This window comes from Citrus sinensis, chromosome 1, assembly GCF_022201045.2.
Source record: "Citrus sinensis cultivar Valencia sweet orange chromosome 1, DVS_A1.0, whole genome shotgun sequence".
In the NCBI taxonomy this organism is placed as follows: Eukaryota; Viridiplantae; Streptophyta; class Magnoliopsida; order Sapindales; family Rutaceae; genus Citrus; species Citrus sinensis.
In genome coordinates, this window is record NC_068556.1 from 21,420,306 (window position 1) to 21,443,253 (window position 22,948).

At 38.0% G+C, this 22,948-nt stretch overlaps 2 protein-coding genes and 1 non-coding gene across 3 annotated transcripts; 2 read left to right on the forward strand and 1 right to left on the reverse strand.

The window, feature by feature from the left end:
- Positions 1–104, reverse strand: LOC127898738 (small nucleolar RNA R71). The gene has a single exon (XR_008050587.1). It is a non-coding gene; the product is annotated as a small nucleolar RNA R71 (small nucleolar RNA).
- Positions 105–14,412: 14,308 nt separating this feature from the next.
- On the forward strand, positions 14,413–16,402 carry LOC112499525 (G-type lectin S-receptor-like serine/threonine-protein kinase LECRK2). Its single transcript, XM_052444357.1, has 2 exons — positions 14,413–15,244; positions 15,397–16,402. The coding sequence occupies exons 1-2, from the start codon at positions 14,413–14,415 to the stop codon at positions 16,176–16,178; spliced, it is 1,614 nt and encodes a 537-aa protein (XP_052300317.1). The 3' UTR covers positions 16,179–16,402.
- A 2,756-nt stretch (positions 16,403–19,158) lies between these two features.
- On the forward strand, positions 19,159–22,928 carry LOC102623687 (G-type lectin S-receptor-like serine/threonine-protein kinase LECRK2). The gene is made up of 2 exons (XM_025102821.2): positions 19,159–21,033; positions 22,437–22,928. The coding sequence occupies exons 1-2, from the start codon at positions 19,159–19,161 to the stop codon at positions 22,926–22,928; spliced, it is 2,367 nt and encodes a 788-aa protein (XP_024958589.2).
- The last annotated feature ends 20 nt before the right edge of the window (positions 22,929–22,948 follow it).

A 22,948-nucleotide genomic window follows, 5' to 3' on the forward strand; every position in this document is an offset into this window, starting at 1 on the left:
ATTCGCAGGGAAATCTCAGAGTTTACCCAGAGAGAGGACGAGCAATTTTTCGAAACATGGGAGCGATTCAATGGGCTACTCTTGAAGTGTCCACATCATGGGTACGAGAAATGGCACCAATGTCAATACTTTTTGGAGGGATTACTACCAAATGTGCAAGAATGGCTAATGGCAACAAGTGGAGGAGAGCTAATGTCAAAAAGTGCATCAGAAATTTGGGAATTCTTCCAGCGACAAGCAGATAATTCCCAACAACGGAGTCGATCACTCAGGAATACTAGAAGAATTAAAGGAGTGAATGAGGTTCAAATTGGCGAATCAACTTCGGGAATCAAAGAAGTCAAGGAGATGGTTGAAGGTCTTGCTCGACAAATAGCATCGTTATCAACTGCGAAATCAACAGAACCACATGACCATGACTCATACTCAGATCAAGCCAATGCCATAGGTGTAATGAGAAAGCCATCAAATTACAACCCATACTCCAACACATATAACCCTGGATGGAGAGACCACCCCAATTTTTCATGGTCTCAAGGATTCCAACAGAATGGACCAGTAGCTCCAGCTCCACCAATGCAACAAATTTCTCAAAATCCTCAAGCCTCTCAGCCCCCATTTAGACCATACAATCAAAACCAGAACCACTCTCAACCTAGACCATGGGAGGATGCATTCCAGAATTTCAGGAATGTTACTCACTCCACGATTGAGCAACAGAACCGCACCATTGATGGACTACGAAATGAGTTGAGAGCAGGCTTCAACTCACAAGCTCAATCGGTTTCAAGCCTCGAGAAGATGGTGGGACAACTTGCTTCTTCAGTTCAGACCTTGGCAATGACTGTTGAGAAAGGCAAGTTTCCAAGTCAACCAGTACCTAACCCTAAAGGAGTGCATGAAGCAAGTACCAGTTCACCACAGCAGCATGGAGAGGTCAAAGCAGTCATGACCTTACGAAAAGGAAAAGAAGTCGACAACAAAGTGGAAATGCCGGTGACAAAAGAAAATCAAATTGTACCTGTGAATGTTGAGGACTCACCACCGGAGGAAAAAGAAGAAACCAACCCACGGGAATATGTTCCCAAAGCTCCATTTCCTCAGAGGTTAGCTAAAGGAAAAAAGGGAAAATCCACAGGTGAGATTCTTGAAATCTTCAAACAGGTAAGTGTTAACATCCCTTTGCTTGATGCTATTAAACAAGTTCCATCTTATGCCAAGTTTCTTAAAGACCTTTGTACTAAAAAGAGAAATATGCATGTTCAAAAGAAGGCATTTTTAACAGAAAACGTTAGTTCTATACTCCAACATAAAATTCCTTTAAAATGCAAAGACCCAGGCTCCCCCACTATCTCATGTAGTATAGGGAACCACACAATTGAGAATGCTTTGTTGGATTTAGGAGCTAGTGTAAATCTGTTACCTTATTCAGTGTTTGTGAAACTTGGACTTGGAGAATTACACCCAACTCCAGTGGTGTTACAGCTTGCAGATCGGTCCACGAAAATACCTCGTGGTATTGTGGAGGACGTGCTTATCCAGGTAGACAAGTTTTATTTTCCTGTTGATTTCATTGTAATTGACACTCAACCAATACAGGATTCAAGGAAGCACATCCCCATTATTCTAGGCCGACCTTTCTTGGCAACTGCGGATGCTCACATTCAATGCAGAACTGGAAATATGCAGTTGTCCTTCGGCAACATGACTATGGAACTGAACATCTTCAACATTGCCAAACAACCTCACAGTGCAGATGATGGAATTGTTGATGTGGATTTAATAGAAACAATAGTTGATAATACTTTTCTTTCAAACCTTAGTGATGATCCTTTACAGACATGCTTAACTCACTTTGGTTTGGATTTTGATATTGACAGATCGGTTGATGAGGTCAACGCCCTGCTTGACTCAGCACCATCTATGGACACTAATAAATGGAAGTCAAGAGTTGAACAACTAGCACCATCAGAGAAGCAACTCATTCCATCATCAGAATCACCACCGAAACTCGAGCTCAAACCATTGCCCAACACTTTGGAATATGCGTTTTTGGGAGAAGAAAGCACTCTGCCGGTAATCATCTCATCATCCCTCAATGACGAACAAAAAGGTAAGTTGTTGGATGTTTTAAAAGAGCATAAAGGGGCATTAGGATGGACCATAGCAGACATCAAAGGTATAAACCCAGTAGACTGCATGCATTACATTCACCTTGATGAAAATGCTAAATCTACTAGGGAAATGCAACGTCGGTTAAATCCTAATATGAAAGAAGTTGTTAGAACAGAAGTCCTTAAGCTATTAGACGCAGGTATCATTTACCCAATTTCTGATAGTTCATGGGTCAGTCCTGTACAAGTTGTCCCCAAAAAGTCAGGAGTCACAGTAGTTACGAATGCAGATAATGAATTGATACCCACTAGAGTAACTACAGGATGGCGTGTATGCATTGATTATAGAAAATTGAATTCTGTCACACGTAAAGACCATTTTCCTTTACCATTTATTGATCAAATGCTTGATAGATTAGCAGGCCATGAATTTTATTGCTTTCTAGATGGTTACTCAGGATATAATCAGATTCCCATAGCACCAAAAGATCAAGAGAAAACTACTTTCACTTGCCCTTTTGGCACATTTGCATATAGGAGAATGCCATTTGGATTATGTAATGCACCTGCTACATTTCAACGATGCATGTTGAGCATTTTTTCTGATATGGTGGAACGATTCCTTGAAGTCTTTATGGATGATTTTTCTGTCTTTGGTGACTCGTTTGATCAATGTTTACATTATCTAACACTAGTTCTGCAGAGATGTATCGAGAAGAACTTGGTCTTAAATTGGGAGAAATGTCATTTTATGGTAAAACAAGGTATTGTTCTCGGTCACATCATTTCGAGCAAAGGTATTGAGGTTGACAAAGCCAAGGTGGATCTCATTTCTAATCTTCCTCCACCTAAAACAGTCAGAGAAGTAAGATCTTTCCTTGGGCATGCTGGTTTCTATAGACGTTTCATTAAAGATTTTAGCAAAGTTTCTAGACCCTTATGCAATTTACTTGCTAAGGATGTACCTTTTATCTTTAATGATTCATGTCTTATGGCTTTTGAAAAATTAAAGCAATTGTTGACATCATCACCCATCATTCAGGCCCCAAACTGGAACTTACCATTTGAGCTTATGTGTGATGCATCTGATTATGCAGTAGGAGCAGTATTAGGACAAAGAGTTGATCGAATTCCCCATGTTATTTACTATGCTAGTATGACATTAAATGATGCACAGTTGAACTATTCAACTACTGAAAAAGAAATGCTAGCAGTAGTGTTTGCATTAGAAAAATTTCGATCTTATCTCATTGGTTGTAAAATAATTGTGTTCACAGATCATGCTGCTCTTAAATATCTTCTCACAAAGAAAGATGCAAAAGCTAGACTAATTCGTTGGGTGTTACTTTTGCAGGAATTTGACTTGGAATTCAAAGATAAGAAAGGGACAGAAAATGTTGTGGCGGACCACCTCTCTCGTCTCCATTTTGACACAATTACAGAATCATTACCATTGAATGAGTCATTTCCAGATGAACAATTAATGAATGTGGAAGTATTACCTTGGTATGCTGATATAGTTAATTATCTTGTTACAGGTAAACTTCCAGAGCATTGGACCAAGCAAGACAAGGCTAAATTCTTTGCAGAGATAAAAAATTTCTTTTGGGATGACCCGTATTTGTTCAAGTATTGTGCAGACCAAATTGTTAGACGATGTGTCCCAGAAAGTGAAATTCAGAATATCCTTTCATTCTGCCATGAACAAGCTTGTGGAGGCCATTTCAGTGCTAAGAAAACAGCGACTAAAGTTTTACAATGTGGTTTCTATTGGCCATCTATATTTCGAGACGCTTACACTTTCTGTTCTTCATGTGATAGGTGTCAACGAATGGGAAGCATTACACGAAGGAACATGATGCCACTAAATCCAATTTTAGTGGTTGAGATTTTTGATGTATGGGGTATCGACTTCATGGGACCCTTTCCCCCGTCTTTTGGCCATCAATACATATTGGTTGCTGTTGACTACGTATCAAAATGGGTAGAAGCAATTCCATGTAGGACCAATGATCACAAGGTGGTGATAGCATTTTTGAAAAGCAACATTGTTTCACGCTTTGGATTCCCTCGAGCGATAATCAGTGATGGTGGTGCCCACTTTTGTAACAAAGCATTCAAAGCTCTTTTGACAAAGTATTCAATCACACACAAAGTGGCGACTCCGTATCATCCGCAAACCAGTGGCCAAGTTGAGATCTCCAATCGAGAAATAAAGCACATATTAGAAAAGACGGTGAGGCCAGACAGAAAAGATTGGTCATTAAGACTTGATGATGCCTTATGGGCATATAGAACGGCTTTCAAGACCCCGATTGGGATGTCACCCTACAGGCTAGTGTATGGAAAAGCTTGCCACCTACCTGTGGAACTTGAGCATCGTGCGTATTGGGCTATCAAGAAATTCAATTTTGACATGCAGCAAGCCAGCTCAGAAAGAAGATTACAGCTGGCAGAACTTGAAGAAATTCGCAATGATGCATACGAAAATGCCAAGATTTACAAGCAACGAATGAAAGTCTTCCATGATAAGCAAATTATGAGAAAATCGTTCACTCCAGGTCAGAAAGTGCTTTTGTTCAATTCTCGCTTGCACCTATTCCCAGGTAAGTTACGCTCTCGTTGGTCTGGTCCCTTTATTGTTCATACTGTTTTTCCACATGGGGCAATTGAAATTAAGGACCCAAAGAACGGTGTCACGTTTAAAGTTAATGGTCAAAGATTAAAGCCATATCTAGAATACCAACCACGTGGAGAAGACACCGAAATAAATTTGAGTGACCCACCAGATTTGAATTGATTTTTTTTCTTTCTTTTCGTTGATTTGATTTTGTTTTCTTTTTTTTTATATTATTCTTTTGCTAATTGAAATTGTTTTTGCATAAGTGTATTTATTTTACCATTAAGTTTTCTCTTATCATTGTTAATCATGAGTCTCATACTTAGACCGTTCCTCCTGAACATTCTTAAACCACTTCAACGTGTCAAAACTCATCTCAAAAGGCAGATTCAATTTTGTAAAACACAACGCATTTGGGCTCTACAACCACCAGAGTTAGTAGCCTATGTTGAGGGTTTAGAAAGCCAACTCAGAGACATTGAGAGAAGTGTTTACGACATCCAGTTGGAGCTTGAGGTAAATTCAATAAGAGGACGATTTTAATTTTCTTTGTGTGTTTTAATTTGTTTTTCTGTTTGTGTGCTTTAGTTTGTTACCCCGGTGAAGTGGCGGATAACGGTACTCCGTGACAATCAAGTCGGTTACTTCAGTTTCCCATAATAACTGATATTCTGAGGCGAAGGTATGGACAGAAACGAGATTCTAGCGAAGCTTCACAAGCGATTCCCTTCACTTCCTCAGAATGCCCTCCTTACGATCTATAAAGCTCGGTCCGAACGCATGCGATTACTCATGAGGAATAACATACCTGCTGACATCCGTTGGTTAATCGAGGCTAAAGTACGATCGGCAGGTGAGTTACCTCCAAAATTTATTGCATACATGCCTGGTTGTGGTAAAGGAAATTATGCAAGAAAACGACGAGCTCGAAGAATTTCTGTTGCTTGTCATAAGTGTGCCAGAATGAGTTGCAATAAAAACCCATGTTCTTTAGGAATGGTGTCTGATAACAGGGAAGATAAGATTCAATTCATTAGGGATGGCTTGAATAAGGAGTCATTGGATGATATCCTTTTGTCTCTTGAAACGCATCCCAGTGGATATGTGCAAGGAGCGATTCTCCAGTTATGGCCATTATTCCAGAAAGAGCATGCACGATATAGTCTTGGGAATCTGACTATAAACGACCCTGTTTGCCAGTTTATAAGAAAACTGGATAGGAAGCCTATCCTCGACCCATAGAGGGCGTTCAAGCCGTTTCTGGACGTAAAACCAGAGGAAGATGTGAGCCACAGTCGCAACTACCTGTAAATATCCTTTTACTTTACTGTTATTTTTGTTTTATTGTGTGCATTATTGTCTTTAATAATTTTATTACTGTTTGTTTTTTTTTTCTTATTACTGTTTACTTTTTCCTTTTTACTGTTTCCTTTTTGACTCGCGAGCCACGTGCTTTACGCGTTATTTGACACTGACATATTACCTCATACACAACCATGACCCACTGTCACCAAGACTCTTAAATGTGATTTTTTTTGTCAAGCACTCACAAATTGTTTTTGAGAAATATCACAATGGCAGCTACTCCCAATAGACAATTCAAGAACATTTGTGTGCTTTCCGGATTTACATATGGCAAACATAAAGAGTTCGTTGAGGCAGCCATAGATCTTGGTCGAAGCATAGCAGCGAGAAAATTACACTTGGTGTATGGCGGAGGTAACCGAGGGTTATCAAAAATGGTCTCAGAAGCAGCTTTTATTAGAGGCAGCCAAGTGATAGGCATCATCCCAAGAGCCCTAAAACCTTTGGGCAGTTCGTCTGACTCATCAACTGGAGAAGAGTTAGTCGTCTCAGGTATGCAAGAAAGAATAACTGAAATGCTTAATCATGCTGATGCTTTTATTTTCCTTCCAGGAGATCTTGCAACACTAGAGGCACTTATCACGCTAGCATCTTGGGCCCATCTGCACATCCACCAGAAACCCATCGGTTTGTTAAATGTCAATAACTTTTATGATGGCTTTATCGCATTTCTTAACCATGCAATAAAAAACTATTTCATTCCCTCTAATGCGAAAAAACTCTTTATTTGTGCTCACACTGCTAATGAGCTACTTGATATGTTACAAGCTTATCGACCGGAGCCAGACCCCTGGACCTTTGTGTTGGAGCGTCCAAATAATGATGGTAACAGTAGCCGCAGTAAAAAGTACAAATTAGATTTAACTCTCCGCCTGTAAATATTTTATTCTGTGTTGCACCACCCAGGTGATGTCTTCTAAACTCTACTTCTTTCATTTCAAACATTGAGGACAATGTTTCGTTCTGGTTGGGGGGAGGGAATAGACGACAATTGTGGAATTTTGGTTAAGTTTTTACTAATTTTTTGTTGTAGAAACTAACTGTTGCTAACTTTTTGTGTTGAAGATGGCTGAATATGGAGTGTAGTGACTCTAGAAACGCATCTTCATCGTTTAAAAAAAAAAATTAAAAAAAAAAAAAAAAAAAAACTTAAAAAAAAAAAAATTCAGACATTTTCTTTTCCTTTATTATGTGTTTATGTTTATTTTTCTTCTTTTTAATTTCTCCTCTATAAATATACATTTTCTAACTTTTGAGTCGAAGATGGCTGAATATGGAGTGTAGTTCCTCTAGAAACGCATCTTCTTTAAAAAAAAAAAAAAAAAAATCATTTTCGTTTTCTATCATTTTACGTGTAACTTTTCTAATTAGTTTGTATGCATCATTTTCACATTTCTGCATGCATATTTTCCTTTCATGCTTAGAATAGATTGGGGGGTAGAATGTTGTTTGAAAAAAAAAAAAAAATTGTTTGATTTATTTTAACATTGGATGACATGATTAATTTCAAATTTTAGTATTTGTATTATCTTTGGTCTTAAGTGATGTTACATTATGTTTGCTACTCTACATGTTGATGTTGGAGACAAATATGAGTTGCTTGAAGGAATGAACATGTCATAATAAATACCAAGTGAGTTTTTGAGCCTATCATTTTTCTTGGAGAGTAACCCTTTTGCCCATTCTCTATACAGCTTAGCAGTTTATTATTTTATACACGATCTCTAGATTTCTTTTGAGTTAACCCTTAAAAAAAAAATGGTAAAATAAAAAAAAAAAAAAAGTGTGTTGCTACATTATTGGGAGGCCCATCTAACTAGTAGATATGGATGATTATTTAGAGCCCTAAAAGACGATGGAAAGGCCATCTTTGATCCGTTTGAGCCTTTCTAGCCATCCCTTTTGTGATATATCCATAGTTAACCCTTTTGAGCCTTTAAAAATAAAAAATAAAAAAAAATGAAAACCTTTTCTTTGTCAACTTATCATCTTGACCCACTCCGATTTGGAGTATTACCCGATGTCTTATAAGGTCCATCACCTATTTATGTTTGAGAAAAATGTAAATAATTATTTTGTTCAGTGAAGTTGTGCCAAATAAAAGCAAAAAAAAAAAAAAAAAAACAAAACAAAACAAAACAAAAGTTGTTGTTTCAAAAGAATAAAAATAACAATAATAGGTGAAATCCACCTTGCAACTTCCAAAAAAAAAAAAAAAAAAAAAAAAAAAAAAAAAAATTCTCTGCATTTTTCTCAAACATACACTTTGTTTTCCTTATTTCCCTTCTTTGTTAACCATGTCCCTAGCCTACGTTACATCCTAAAAAAAAAGTCCTTCTTGATTTTAGGGAACTATAGTCCGAAGTAGAAGCTAGTTATATGGGCTAAAAAGATGTAGTGATGCATAATTAAAAAAAAAAAAAAAAAAAAAGATAAATAAAGTGGGTTGACTAACATTTTATTTGACTTGAGATCGTATTATTTCTAAGCTAAGGGCATATTTATTTAATCTTGGTGAGAGCATGTGATATCACTTCTTTATTATTTTCTCTCTCAATTACCATTCTTTGGAGTGACTATTTTTATTGGGTTTAATTTATTTGTGAGAATGTCACTACTTCCAGTGAGATTTTGGGGTTGACATGTCATTCTTGAAAGTAGCTATAACAAAGTCTACTGGGCTAATTCATGTGGATGGTTGATGTGGGTGTGATGTTGCTTTAGACTGGAGATAATGCTTATACTTTTATTTGATTGCTATCATTAATCTGATGGAATAAATACGAGTGTTTCTATTTAAAAAAAAAAAAAAAAATTTTATTTTGAATTTGAATTTTGTTTTCGCTTTATTTGCTAGAGACTAGCAATAAGCTGGTTGGGGGGTGTGTTGAGTGTTAGAAAATGCATATTTATAAAGGAGAAAACCGTCATTTTACATTTCAAGTCTTACTAACAACCCTTACTTTTATGTATTTAACCTTCTTGTGATTTAATTGCATGTGTTTTATTTTAATTGAGTATTTTATGTATTTTAGGGGCATTATAGTCATTTCACAATAAAGGAGAAATCAGACGGCAAAACGGACATCACTTTTGAACTCAGGACGGTCAAAAACCTTAGGAGGAGCATAAAAGGAAAAATGACACTATTCACATGTACGGTACTATTCACGTGTACGGTACTGTATACGTTACTGTTCACGACACTGTTCACATTGACCGATGATGTGGCATTGACTGATGAGGTGTCACGATCCTGTTGGACTAAAATTCTTATGTACTGTTGATGGTGACGTGGCAGCATATCAGTGGACGAAAAATCTCGTGTACGGTGCATGCATCACACAGGATTATTTTCAACCAAACCGCGTTACTGTTCATCCGGGTCAAACCGCGTTACTGTTCAAAGTCGGGTCAAACCGTGTTACTGTTCATCCGCGTGGTCAAACCGTGGACTGTTGACTGATGACGTGGCGCAATCCTGAGCGTCCAAACTGTTTTTAATCCGATGGCCATGATTTACTCTATGTATCTATAAAAAGGGGGCCTCTCCCCCCTAATTTGATATCTCTGAATCCATTTTTGGGATCCATTTTCTGTAATTCCCTCTCCATCTTGTATTTTCTTCGTATTTTAATAAATTCTCATTTTGCCCCTAATTCAACTATGAGTGGCTAATTTTCTTTCAAGCTTGGGTTGAAGGTGAAGTCTCAACATGTGTCATGGGCTTAATTTGGTAAATTTATTTTCTCTTCCCCTCTAATTTTTGTGGATGTTTTGACTTCTCGTCGACAAATAATAATAGTCTTGTCTAGATACCGCCTTGGTTACACCGGCTCTCTAGTATAAGGTTATTATTATTTGGCACGATAAGCCCTTAGCACCATATTGATTAGAGCGTGGTTCATGAGGTGTGGATTCCCCCCTCATGATTTAATTGGCATTAATACGGATTATTTAGCCCATGATGCATGTTGATACGGATCCGAATACCCAAGTACGTCATTTCAATAGAATTATCTTCAATTTATTCTCGCCATTTTAATTTAAGTTTTAGCATATTCCAAACCATTTCCACCATAAATCCAACCACCCATTTACAAAATTAATTCTACACATAATTAAAATTCACCTCCTCGTGGGATCGACACTCGTCACCATTGATCTATACTATAATAGATTCGTGCGCTTGCGAGTACATTAAAATTTGCACAACACATTGTCAGATTATTCTAAATTTCTAATTGAGGAAAAGGATCAAGAGTGTACAATACTAACTGGAAAGAGTCATTACATTTCAAGCAACTCAATATACATAAATAGTAGAAGCACAGGACAGGGTCGAACCCGATTTCAGTGAGAGAAAGCAGAAGCAAGCCAAATAGAGTATTAATGCTAGTCAAGCTCAGAACTACCATTCATGCAGCTAGCCACAGGCAGCAGCCCTTTGGCTAGTTATACTTCAAATTCAATTCTAAGCTTACTCACTAACCAACTCTTAATACACAAAACCAACAATACGATTTAGAAGAAAAATGGCAACTGATCTGTTTTAGACAACAGTTCTCCTTGTGCCAGAAAAACAAAGAACAAAAAGAGGCAAATAATTCAGAAAAACAAAAAGCTTATAATTAGTCAAGTGCTCTCATATGTCATATACAAAGAAAACCATGTCTGAGGGAAAATCACATTGTGCCAGAAGCAATACAAGCTCAAAGCATAACAGCACAAAAATTGCAAAGAGGGAAAATCAAAGTGTAATAGAGCATAAATTGTAAAGAGAAAAGCCGAGACTCACAAATATTCACAGCGGCAGCCGAAGTATACGCTGATGAACACAGAAGACAGCCGCGAGCTGAGGTGGATTTCAACCCCTTTTGCTGGCCGCGACAGAGCGAGAGATCAGACGAGTGATGAAACGAACAAAGCCTCGCCGTGAAGGTGATGACAAGCCACGCCGCGAAGGATCGGATCTGATCTGAAGAAGAGATTACAGGAGAGTTGCAGAGAGAGTGAGAGAGATTAAGTGACGAGTGACGACGGAGGACTGAGGTGAGGAATGAGTCACGGCTCACGGCGACGGGTGAGAGGGATTGAGAGAGGAACGGATTACGGTTTATGGATGAGACTTGAGAGATTGAATGGAGAAATTACAGATTTACAGTAATTTTTTTAGGTTGAAGGAGAAATTTCGAGAGAGGATCAGACTTCAGAGGAACGAGACGAGAGAGATCTAGATTATAGGGTTCACTTTTGTTTTTATTTTTTTTATTTTTTCTATTTATATTTACGGATAAAAATTAATATTAAAATAAATAACATCCGGGTCCGGGTTCTGGGTTTGCAGGTTCACCTGAAACTGGATCCGGACCGGGAAAATGCGGGTTGTCAAAAATTGATCTGGATTCCGGATAAAAACTATGCCGGTGCGGGTTGAACCAGGACCGGATTTTCTGGGTTCAATCCGGGTCTGATCTGGGTCCGGGTTTAGTTGCCTTCCCTAGTCCTAACTACATTGCTGTCAACTATTCGAGCAAGGTCACTGTTAGGGTGGGCTTGACAGTTGACTTGCCATTACTGTTCCTAAGTCTCTCATGACAAAAATGGCATGCAGGCACCACCCTTCAAAAAGGCGGGTCTACCCATTTTGAAGAAGGATGCGTTGCTTCCTTCTTTGATCAGAACAAAAGAAAAAAAAAGAGGAAAAGAATAAAATATTGGGATTATGTGTTCTTTTAAAGCATATTAATTTATTTTCTGATTAATAAAATATTTACGATGTTTTTAATTACATAAATATTTTGAATAAGGTCCGTTGAATCATATTATATGTATTTATGTGATCATTATATGGATTCACAGAAGACATAAATAGAGTTGGGCACTCAATTTATGTTTAGATTATAGTAAATTCATTGAATGATTTGTCTTGATCACGTATGAATTTACTGATGTAGTTTGACTACATTGAGTTAGATCACATATGAAATTTAATTAACCTTGAAATGGCTGTCAGACTTATTAAATCTCATAGGCATTGATTTCATTGTAATCTTAATCTTGAGTTAATTATTATTTCATGATTGTAATTGTTATTTCATTTGAGTTACCAATGAGCACGACACACAATTGTGGTTTAGATTACCCGGTATCTTAGTGAGAGCAATTATGAGTATTGAAGTTATAGATTAACAATATAGAATTTGTACAACACATCTCTTGATGAGTTTTCTGCACTTGATCATAGAATTCTTTGGCCAAAGTATGTCAACATATTTAGTATATTGAAAATGATTATTAGAGAAAACTAGTAAGTATTAAGGAATAATATGTAATTAAATTGATTGGACAGTTGAGATATCGATTTAATTAACGATATGGTACAAATGATTATACAGTAAAGAAATCGATGTGGCTTAGGACGAATTATTATTCTAGCATACAATTATGGAGGCCAGTTCCAATCTTTTAGTAGAGTAGATTTAGAATTAAATAATTTGGCTAGTTTAATTACAGGCCTAATTATTATAGCCACTATTATATGTTCCCAAATGATCCATGGGTTAACTCATTTAATTGACTGCACCACTACTGGATTAATAAGTAAGATAACTAGCTATTTGAGTTAAAAGTCTAAATATATTATTTAGTGGGAGACTTCATGTAATATACTTGTGTTTAAGGGGCGTTGTGTGATTTTACAAGGTGAGCCCCTATGATAAGAAAGAAGTAGCGTTACTTTTAGTTTATTATTTTTAATTTAAATCAAACTTGATTTAATAAAATTAAATAATATAAAAAAATGGAACTTAGAGTTTCCACTAGATAGATATATAAAAGGACTTATTTTCTCCCAAAAAAAGCAAGAGCAGCCACTTTATACAAATCAGAGAAAAAAAAAATTTCTCTCTAATTTTGAGAGAAAAATTTTGAATTAGAGAGAAAATTTTTCTCGTGCTAGTTGCTTATAGTGGTGATAAAGGCGCTCACACGTTAAGTTCAGATCAAACCTGAGTTATAACCTAGAAGATCATTGGTGACGGATCGTGATCTAACAAGCGTGGTGGTGACAGTTCGTGATCTGAGAGCTTAAATCACTTCAACGAAAAAAGTAAAGATTGTTCATCTTCTCAAAATTTTAAGGTACGATTTTTAGATTACGAATTCTTATATATTGTATGAGATTGGTCCTAAAAGGTTTTATTAAAATTTTAAAAACTAATTTTTCTCCAACATAAAAAGAGGTACTGCACCGCTCAGGGGGAAGGAAAAAAATAATTATTTTAATTAAAAAGAGGGGAGGGGTTTCATTTCCGTCGTCAGCATCAAGTTTTTTCTCTTCCACTTCAAATCAATTTTAAGAAGAGTTTAGTGATTTGAGAGTTTGGGTGTATTAGAATTTTAGAAAATGAGCTAAAATACTACAATATTTGTAACTCTTTTTCATTAGTAAAATATTTTTCTTCTGTCTTCGTCTATGGAAGTAGGCTAAAAGTCGAACCACGTAATTTTTGGTATACCTGTATGATTTTGTTATCTCATTATTTCTCAATTTCACTTTAGTTGCGTGTCTATTTCACCTATCAATTTCCTAACATCTCACTGATAATAAAAATGCATAGAAATTTTTTTTTTTGACTTATTTAGTATAGTGTTATTAGATCTCTATCCAGAGCCGAGCCAAGCCAATCCATTGACTTTGATGTAACTCCATGATTGTTCAAATAGGATGACGGTTCCGGACATTGTTTGATAATGCAAATGCTTGTGCAATAATAGTGTTTTCAAGATCTTTTTCAGTCTCGGAATTATCTTGTTCTGACTGATAACTTTCTCTTAGTGCATATGGCTCCAAGCATCCTCCTTATTTGGTCTCTTGTATTTTTTCTCTCATTCTGTTCTCTTCCCCAAATGACCACTAACAATATTGAGTTGGGCTCCAATATCATTGCTGGCACTAATTCTACATGGCCATCAACTTCTGGTGATTTTGCTTTTGGATTCTACCCCCTTGTTTCTGGTCTATTTCTTGTTGGAATTTGGTTTGATAAGATCTCAGAGAGAACACTTGTTTGGTCAGCAAATCGAGATGACCCAGCTCAAGTTGGATCGTCCATCAATCTGACAGTCACCGGCCAACTTGTTCTCACACATTCAAATGGTACACAATTCAAAATCTACAATGGGACATTAACTGTTTCAGCTTTAATGCAAGACAGTGGCAATTTTGTTTTGCTCGACTCTTCCTCCAACTTCATCTGGCAAAGCTTCAATTTTCCTTCCGATACTATTTTGTTAGGCTAAGAGCTGGTTATGGGCCAAAAGCTATACTCCAATGCTAATGGATCAGTTGACTACTCAACAGGACGGTTTGTTTTGGAGATTCAAATGGATGGTAATGTTGTTCTCTCTGCCTTCAGATTTGCTGATCCCGCTTATTGGTATACGAGTACCAGAGGGGACCAAAATGTCAGCCTTATATTCAACCAAAGTACATCTTTCTTGTACGTTCGTAACAAAACTACTATCAGATACCCTATGACAACACAAGTGCCGACTCCAACTGAAGATTACTACCACCGAGCAACAATCAGTGACCATGGAAATTTCCAACAATGGGTTCATAATAAACGAGATGGCAATGGATGGGCTGTTGTGTGGGAGGCCATCACAGAACCTTGTACAGTGAATACTATATGTGGGGTGTTTGGATTTTGCACTTCAGATAATAATAAAGAAGTCACCTGCGAGTGCTTGAGAGGATATTCACCAGTTGATCCAAACAGTCCCTCCAAAGGATGCTACCCAGACGTTTTAGTGGATTTTTGTGACACAAAATCTTCACCTGCAGATTTCACAGTTGAAGCAATTGATGATGCTGATATCCCTAATGGTGATTTAAGAGATATGGCCAGAATCACAACAACAGATGTAAATGAATGCAGGAAGGCAGTGATGGATGATTGTTTCTGTGCTGCTGGTGTTTGGAGGGAAGTAGTTTGTCTTAAGAAGAAGATGCCCTTGTTGAATGCTAGAAGAAGCAATCCATCTACTAATAAAATGGCGGCATTTATCAAAGTTCCCAAGATTAATAACAGCCAAGGTCAGGACAATGATTCTCCATCCAGGGTTGTCCTGCTAGCAGGTTTTTTATCATGCTCAATGTTGGCTTTATTATTTGGAAGCATTGTCATTTATTATCATCCTCTCACACGGCCTTACATGTGTGTACAACCATCTCCAAAACCAAAACCGCCAGAGATAAATATGAAGGTGTTTTCATACCAGGAGTTGCGTGAAGCAACAAATGGTTTCAAGAACAACTTGGCCAAGGAGCATTTAGTACTGTCTATTGTGGGGTTTTAGTATTCGATGGTCAAGAGGTTGAAGTTGCTGTAAAGCAGCTGGAGAAGGTGACTGGAGATGGTGAGAAGAGTTTCTTGAGAGAAGTCCAAGTTATTGGTCGGACTCACCATAAAAATCTTGTACAGCTATTGGGTTTTTGTATTGAGCAGAATCACCAACTTCTGGTCTATGAGCTCATGAAGAATGGAACTCTATCTGCTTTCCTGTTTAGACAAGAAATTCCCACATGGGATAAAAGAGTTGAAATTGCTCTTGGGATTGCAAGAGGCTTGTTATATTTGCATGAAGAGTGTGAGACCCAAATTATTCATTGTGACATAAAGCCGCAGAATGTTCTTCTTGACAACAATTATATTACTATTGACAACAATTATATTACTAAAATAGCTGATTTTGGGCTTGCAAAATTATTGAAGAAAGATCAAACTCGAACTAGCACCATGATAAGGGGAACAATGGGGTATATGGCACCAGAATGGCTCAGAAATGCCCCAGTTACAGCTAAGGTGGATGTCTACAGCTTTGGAGTCATGTTGCTTGAGATAATCTTTTGTAAAAGGCACACAGAGTTGCATCGAGTTGATGAACCAACGCTGGCCAATGGCATGATTTTAACAGATTGGGTTCTGTATTGTGTCAGAACTGGCAATTTAGGAGCCACTGTGAGTGATGATCATGAAACTCTGAGCCATTTTAGAAGTTTGAAAGAATAACAATGGTAGGGTTATGGTGTATATGTCCTCAACCGACTCTTCGACCATCTATGAAGCAAGTTCTACAGATGTTGGAAGGTACTTCTGAAGTTGGTGTTCCACCAGTGGTAGCTGATGCTCAAATGTTTTGAAATATTTCATTTTTTTCCTTTGTTTCTATTCTAGTTCTTGGCTTATGGATTGCACTGTAATAAAGGAAAGAGCAAATTTCCATGAATTGCAACTGCAACTGCAACTGTTTCTTTTCTTTATTTCTTTCGTTTTTTACTTTTTGGGTTTAATATGCTTTGTCCTGAGAAAAGAGGGAAGCAACTCATTAAGCCGATCACTAGGCTGAATTTGGCCGCGCCTATTTTTCACCAATACAGACAAATCTCAGCCATACAGCTACCGTGTGTTATCCGCAAAGCAGACTTTGTCAATTTTATGACAAATCAAAGGATAGCTTTGTCCTGAGAAAAGAGGGAAGCAACTCATTTAGCCGATCACTAGGCTGAATTTTTCCGCGCCTATTTTTCACCAATACAGACAAATCTCAGCCATACAGCTACCGTGTGTGCGTTTGATACGAACACTAAAGTTTATAAGGAGAAATCAAATGAAATAGAAAAATTAGATGAAAAATGGATTAATTCGAGGAAACCCAAACCTCCAAATAAGTATTGGTTATTCAAGAAACCAATAAACTCCCAATTACAACTTTTATGTTGCCAAAACAATAAACTCATGATACTTTTTATTGAATAACATCAAGTTTTATATAATAAAACTTATTTAGGATTACAACCTAAAAATTAGTAACACTAAGCATGTTCTCATAGAATACTCCACTAATTACATGTGGTTCCACAAAATAAGTGCAACTACTTTTGACTAGTTCAATTTTAATTATTTTAATAGTTTGTATCATTCCTCCCCCTTCAAAATACCCTTGTCCTCAAGGGTAGATTTTTTTGAAATAATTTGCTTTCTCTTCCGTTTCCAATTCATAATTAGATATAATGATGTCTTGAAGCTCTTTTGAAAATTCTCCATTGATCCAACCATGTTCTTCATCTCAATTTTTGGCACTTCACCGATGAACAATTTCTCATCATGGTGGCTAGGCAATTTGGCTTTGTCCGTAAAATAAACACTGTACCTTTGACTTGTTAGAGAAAACTCTAACCTTTTGAATGTTGATTTGTGGAATTTTCTTCAATGATGCCACTACTTTGCTGCATTGTTTAACACCTCCATCATGGGTTGCAATTGCCAAATTATCACTTTGTTGGAGACATTGGACTTCAACCGACGACATAGAATTTTCTTTCAAGTGTTTGATATGATGGCTATATGAGTTCAATTGCATCCCATATTATTGATATTTCATCCATTTTGCATAATAATTTCTTGGTAAGTTCTTTCTGCTCAAGAATCATGGCCTTATCCGCAAAGCAGACTTTGTCAATTTTATGACAAATCAAAGGATAGCTTTGTCCTGAGAAAAGAGGGAAGCAACTCATTTAGCCGATCACTAGGCAGAATTTTTCTGCGCCTATTTTTCACCAATACGGACAAATCTCAGCCATACAGCTACCGTGTGTTATCCACAAAGCAGACTTTGTCAATTTTATGACAAATCAAAGGATAGCTTTGTCCTGAGAAAAGAGGGAAGCAACTCATTTAGCCGATCACTAGGCAGAATTTTTCCGCGCCTATTTTTCACCAATACGGACAAATCTCAGCCATACAGCTACCGTGTGTTATCCACAAAGCAGACTTTGTCAATTTTATGACAAATCAAAGGATAGCCTTGTCTTTGTTACTTGCAGTGACAGGATTGGATTATTTACTCTGCATGTCCCTTCTAGATGATGACCTTTTGTCTAAAATGTCCAACAAAGCAATACTTTTGTGCCTTGACAATATTTTAACTAGGGGTGGGCACAGTTCGGTCCGGTTCGGTTTGGATCGAAATTAAGCAGAATCGATTTAAATCGCTTATTTTATAAAAAGAACCAAATAAGAACCGAACTCAATAAAAACCGAGCATAAACGGATCTTTTTGGATCGGTTCGGTTCAATTCGATTTTTTCGGTTTTGGGCCTATTTTGAATTTCTAAATTTTTAGCCCATTAGGCCTCATGAATGTAATAATTTTTTTCAACAACTAATTTATCATAATTTCATTACAAATATTAACAATAAGTACAAAGTATTCAAAACACATTTTATCACTAATATCTTACTAACTACTAATAAGGTACTTACAAAATATGAAATATTAAGATTTCAAAATACATAATCAAACTCCAATACTCCATCTACATAAACATAATGTTGTAAAGATAAATAAAATAACAACAATTAAAACTTACAACACAAAATAAAAAAAAATTAGAAACAAACACCAACAACAATTTTTAAATATATATATACCCGTAATCGTGTGTGTGCATGCCTATTTTAGTTATCTTACGTAGCCAATTAAAATTTAGCACGTGTCTATTTAAATAAAATTTCAAGAATAACCCGATATTTCGGTTCAGCTGAGTGAATCGAATACCGAACCTGCATTTCGGTTTTTTTTACGAACCATTATTTTGATTTTTTTAAAAATTAAAACCAGTCCGAACATAATGGTTCGGTTCGATTTTCTCTAGTGCACAGTTTTTTTGCCCACCCCTAATTTTAACTTCGAAATGATGACCGCATTAATGTGTTGATATAATTTTTAGTCCTAACTTTCCACATGGGTTGTTGATATATTCGGTCAATGCCTTGACGGCGTATATTTTCTTAGAGCAATGCGTTCTTAGGTTCTCCCCCTCCGGCAAGCACTAAGTTACGTTCAACGTAACTTGTGCCCACACACAGCAACAGTACCACTGGTGGGGCCTGGTACTGTTGCGGTGTGTGTGGGCGCGAGTTTTTAACGCCCTCCACTCCTGGAGAAATCTTGCCAGAGATTTGTTTCTTGATTCCTAGCAAATTTTCCATGGCTCTCAAGAGAATAGTTCCCTGTGTTTTAACACTAATTTTAAAATTCTATGGCCTTCATGGGCAAACATCTCCAAACATAAGCTTGGGATCTAGCATCACTGCTGGATCTAATACTTCCTGGCTCTCCCCCTCTGGTGATTTTGCATTTGGGTTCTACTCTCTTTTCGGCGGGCTCTATCTTTTAGGAATCTGGTTTGACAAAATTCCAGAGAAAACACTCGTTTGGGCGGCAGATCGCGACAGTCCAGCTGAAGCAGGATCCAAAATCACATTAACTAATGATGGAAAGCTTTTGCTCACATACTTCAATGGTAGTGTTCAACAAATTTATTCTGGAGCTGCTAGTTTAGCTCTCATGCAAAATGATGGCAATTTTGTGTTGAAAAATGCCAATTCAGCTGTAGTTTGGGACAGCTTTGATTTCCCAACTGACACAATCCTACCCGGACAAGTTTTACTTACTGGAAAAAAGCTCTATTCTAATTCGAGGGGAACTGCAGATTATTCAACAGGAAATTATACGCTTGAAATGCAAGCTGATGGGAACTTGGTGCTTTCTGCCTATCACTTTGCAGATCCTGGTTATTGGTACACAGGAACTGTAACATTGAACAATGTGAGTCTGATTTTCAATCAAAGTGCTTTTATGTACCTTATTAATAGCACTGGTGACAATATATTCCGTTTAACAAGAAACGTTATGACTCCGACTGAAGACTACTACCATCGAGCAACTATTGATGGTCATGGCAATTTCCAGCAATTTGCTTACCATAAATCAACCAGCAGCAGATGGACAAGAGTGTGGAGGGCTGTTAATGACCCTTGCATAGTAAATTGTATTTGCGGCGTTTATGGTATGTGCACGTCATCTGATAATGAAACGGTGACTTGTAATTGTATACCCGGGTACACTCCACTAAACCCCAGTGATGTGTCAGAAGGATGCCATCCCGAAACTGTGGTGAACTACTGTGCTGAAACTTCCTCCAAGAATTTTACAGTGGAGGTCATGGATGATGCCGGCTTCTTGTTTGATAATTTTGCAGATTTGGCACGAGTGTCTAACGTTGATGTGGAGGGGTGCAGGAAGGCTGTCATGGATGATTGCTACAGCTTGGGTGCCTCCTTGGTGGGTTCAACTTGTGTCAAGACGAGAATGCCTTTGTTGAATGCGAGGAAGAGTGCTTCTACCAAAGGAATGAAGGCAATAATTAAGGTGCCTACAAAGATGAGCAATCCAAGTAATCATGAAGGTAAAAAGAAGAATAATTTCAATTCTCGGCTTTTACTGAAAATTGGATTTATATTTAGTGCCATCTGTGCTTTGTTGTCCGGAGTTGCCGCAATCTATTATAGTCCTGCAGCTCGAGGACTTATCAAAAGAAGGAACTATTTCGATCCTAATTCCATGGAGATAAACTTCCGAGAATTTACGTTCCAGGAATTGCAGGAAGCTACAAAAGGATTTAGTAAGCTCGTAGGTACAGGATCTTCCGGAAAAGTTTACAGAGGAATCCTACGCTTAAAAGATACCCAGATTGAAATTGCAGTGAAAAAGCTAGAGAAAGATATTGAGAAAACAAATGAGGAATTCATGACCGAGCTCAAGATAATTGGTCGGACTCATCACAAGAATTTGGTAAGATTGTTGGGTTTTTGCAGTGAAGAAGATAAAAGGCTTTTGGTTTATGAGTTAATGCCAAATGGGACACTCTCTAACTTTCTATTTCACGAAGGACAGAGGCCTGGGTGGGTGCAGAGAGTTGAAATAGCTCTTGGTGTAGCTAGAGGCTTGCTCTATCTACATGAAGAATGCGAGACACAAATTATCCACTGTGACATCAAGCCACAAAATGTGTTACTAGATGTTTGGGGGAAAAATAAGAAAGATAGCAGAACGCCACGTGTCGACGAATGGAATAACTTCAGTGCAATCCGAGGTACCCGACATGATTAGAGGTACCTCGCATGATTAGAGATACCTGTCCTGATTTGAGGTACCCGGCACCGTCAGAGGTACCCCGCATAACTCAAGAGTAACTTGAGTTACCCCGCATAGACTGGGGTACCCCGTATAATTCGAGGTACCCGGAATAACTCCAGCATAATTTAAGGTACTCGGCCTGATTAGAGGTACCCTGCATAATTAGAGGTACCCAGCGTGATTAGAGGTACACAGCCTAATTAGAGGTACCTCGCGTGATTAGAGGTACCCGGCCTGATTAGAGGTACCTCGCATAATTAGAGGTACCCGGCGTGATTAGAGGTATCCCGCATGATTAGAGGTGTCCGGCGTGATTAGAGGTCTCTGGCTTGATTAGAAGTACCCTGCGCAATTAGAGATATCCGGCGTAATTAGAAGTACCCTGCTTGATTAGAGGTACCCCGCACAATTAGAGGTACCCCATATAATACGAGGTACCCCACATGATACGAGGTACCCCACACAAATAGAGGTACCCCGCACAATTAGGGGTACCCCACGTAACTCGAGGTACCTGGCAGATCAGATGCAAGAGAATCCTCCAAAAATATCCGCCATGAGAAACGTCTCCACCTTTTAAAAGATATTATTCGATTTTGTCAGAATTAGGAATCAAGAGCGTCGTACCAAAAGGGGGGGACAGCCGCCTGCTACCTCTGCTAAAAGTGAAGGACACTGTCCCAAGGGCAGTGGTCCTCAACCGCCTACCCGATAGTTACTGCAGAGGTACCTTGGACCACTCTCCAGCGCGCGCCACGTTTCCAAAGGATGAGATACGCCGTGAACATACACATAACGGCTCAAAAATCATAAAAAGGTAAAAGGACGTTAGCCAAAAAGGGTACGCCACGTGGCAGCTGAGGTACTCCATATATAAAGGTGCCTAAGTTTCATTCTCCAAGAGGTTCTCACTCACCAAAAACACTCACACTCCAAAAAAGAGGTTTTCTTCAACCTTAAACCCTAATTAACAGAGGGCTAGCCAGCTCTCTTTGCCATAAAAGCTTAAGTTTGCTAACTTGAGCGTCAGAGTGTGAACGCCGGGGTACCCCGGCTTCACCTCTAACCTCTATTTCACTGTTTTGCAGGCGTGAAACTCATTTGGAAGGACACCTCTCTCGTTTCTGACCTTTCACCATTGTTACCACTCTCTCTCCCCTTCTCACCTCCCCCGAATTTCAGATACACCGCACCGCACACAATAAACCAGTGAGGTACCCCATCTCCTCCAAAAATATAAATTTATTGTTCTAGATTGATTTTGGATTTTCCTACCCCAAAATCAGTTGAAAACACTAGACACGAATTACATGGCCAAGATTTCAGATTTTGGTATTTCCAAGCTATTGAATAAAGACCAAACAAGAACTGACACTAATAAGAGAGGCACGATGGGATATGTGGCGCCAGAATGGCTAAGGAATGTGCCAGTAACAACCAAAGTGGATGTTTTCAGCTTCGGTGTAATGCTTCTGGAGATTATATGTGGCAGAAGGCACATAGAGTTGAGTCGAGTGGAGGAAGAGAGTGAAGAGGTTGACATTGTGCTTTCAGATTGGGTTATAAGCTGTATGCTCTCTAGAAATCTTCAAGTGTTAGTGAGCCATGACCCTGAAGTATTGAGTGATCTCGAAAGGTTCGAGAGAATGGCAATGGTGGGTTTATGGTGCAATCATCCAGATCCAAATTTGAGGCCTTCAATGAAGAAAGTCATACATATGCTGGAAGGTACTCTGGAAGTTGGGATGCCACCTTTGCTACACGATCAAATGTCCTAATTTTTTCTTTCTCGATTGAA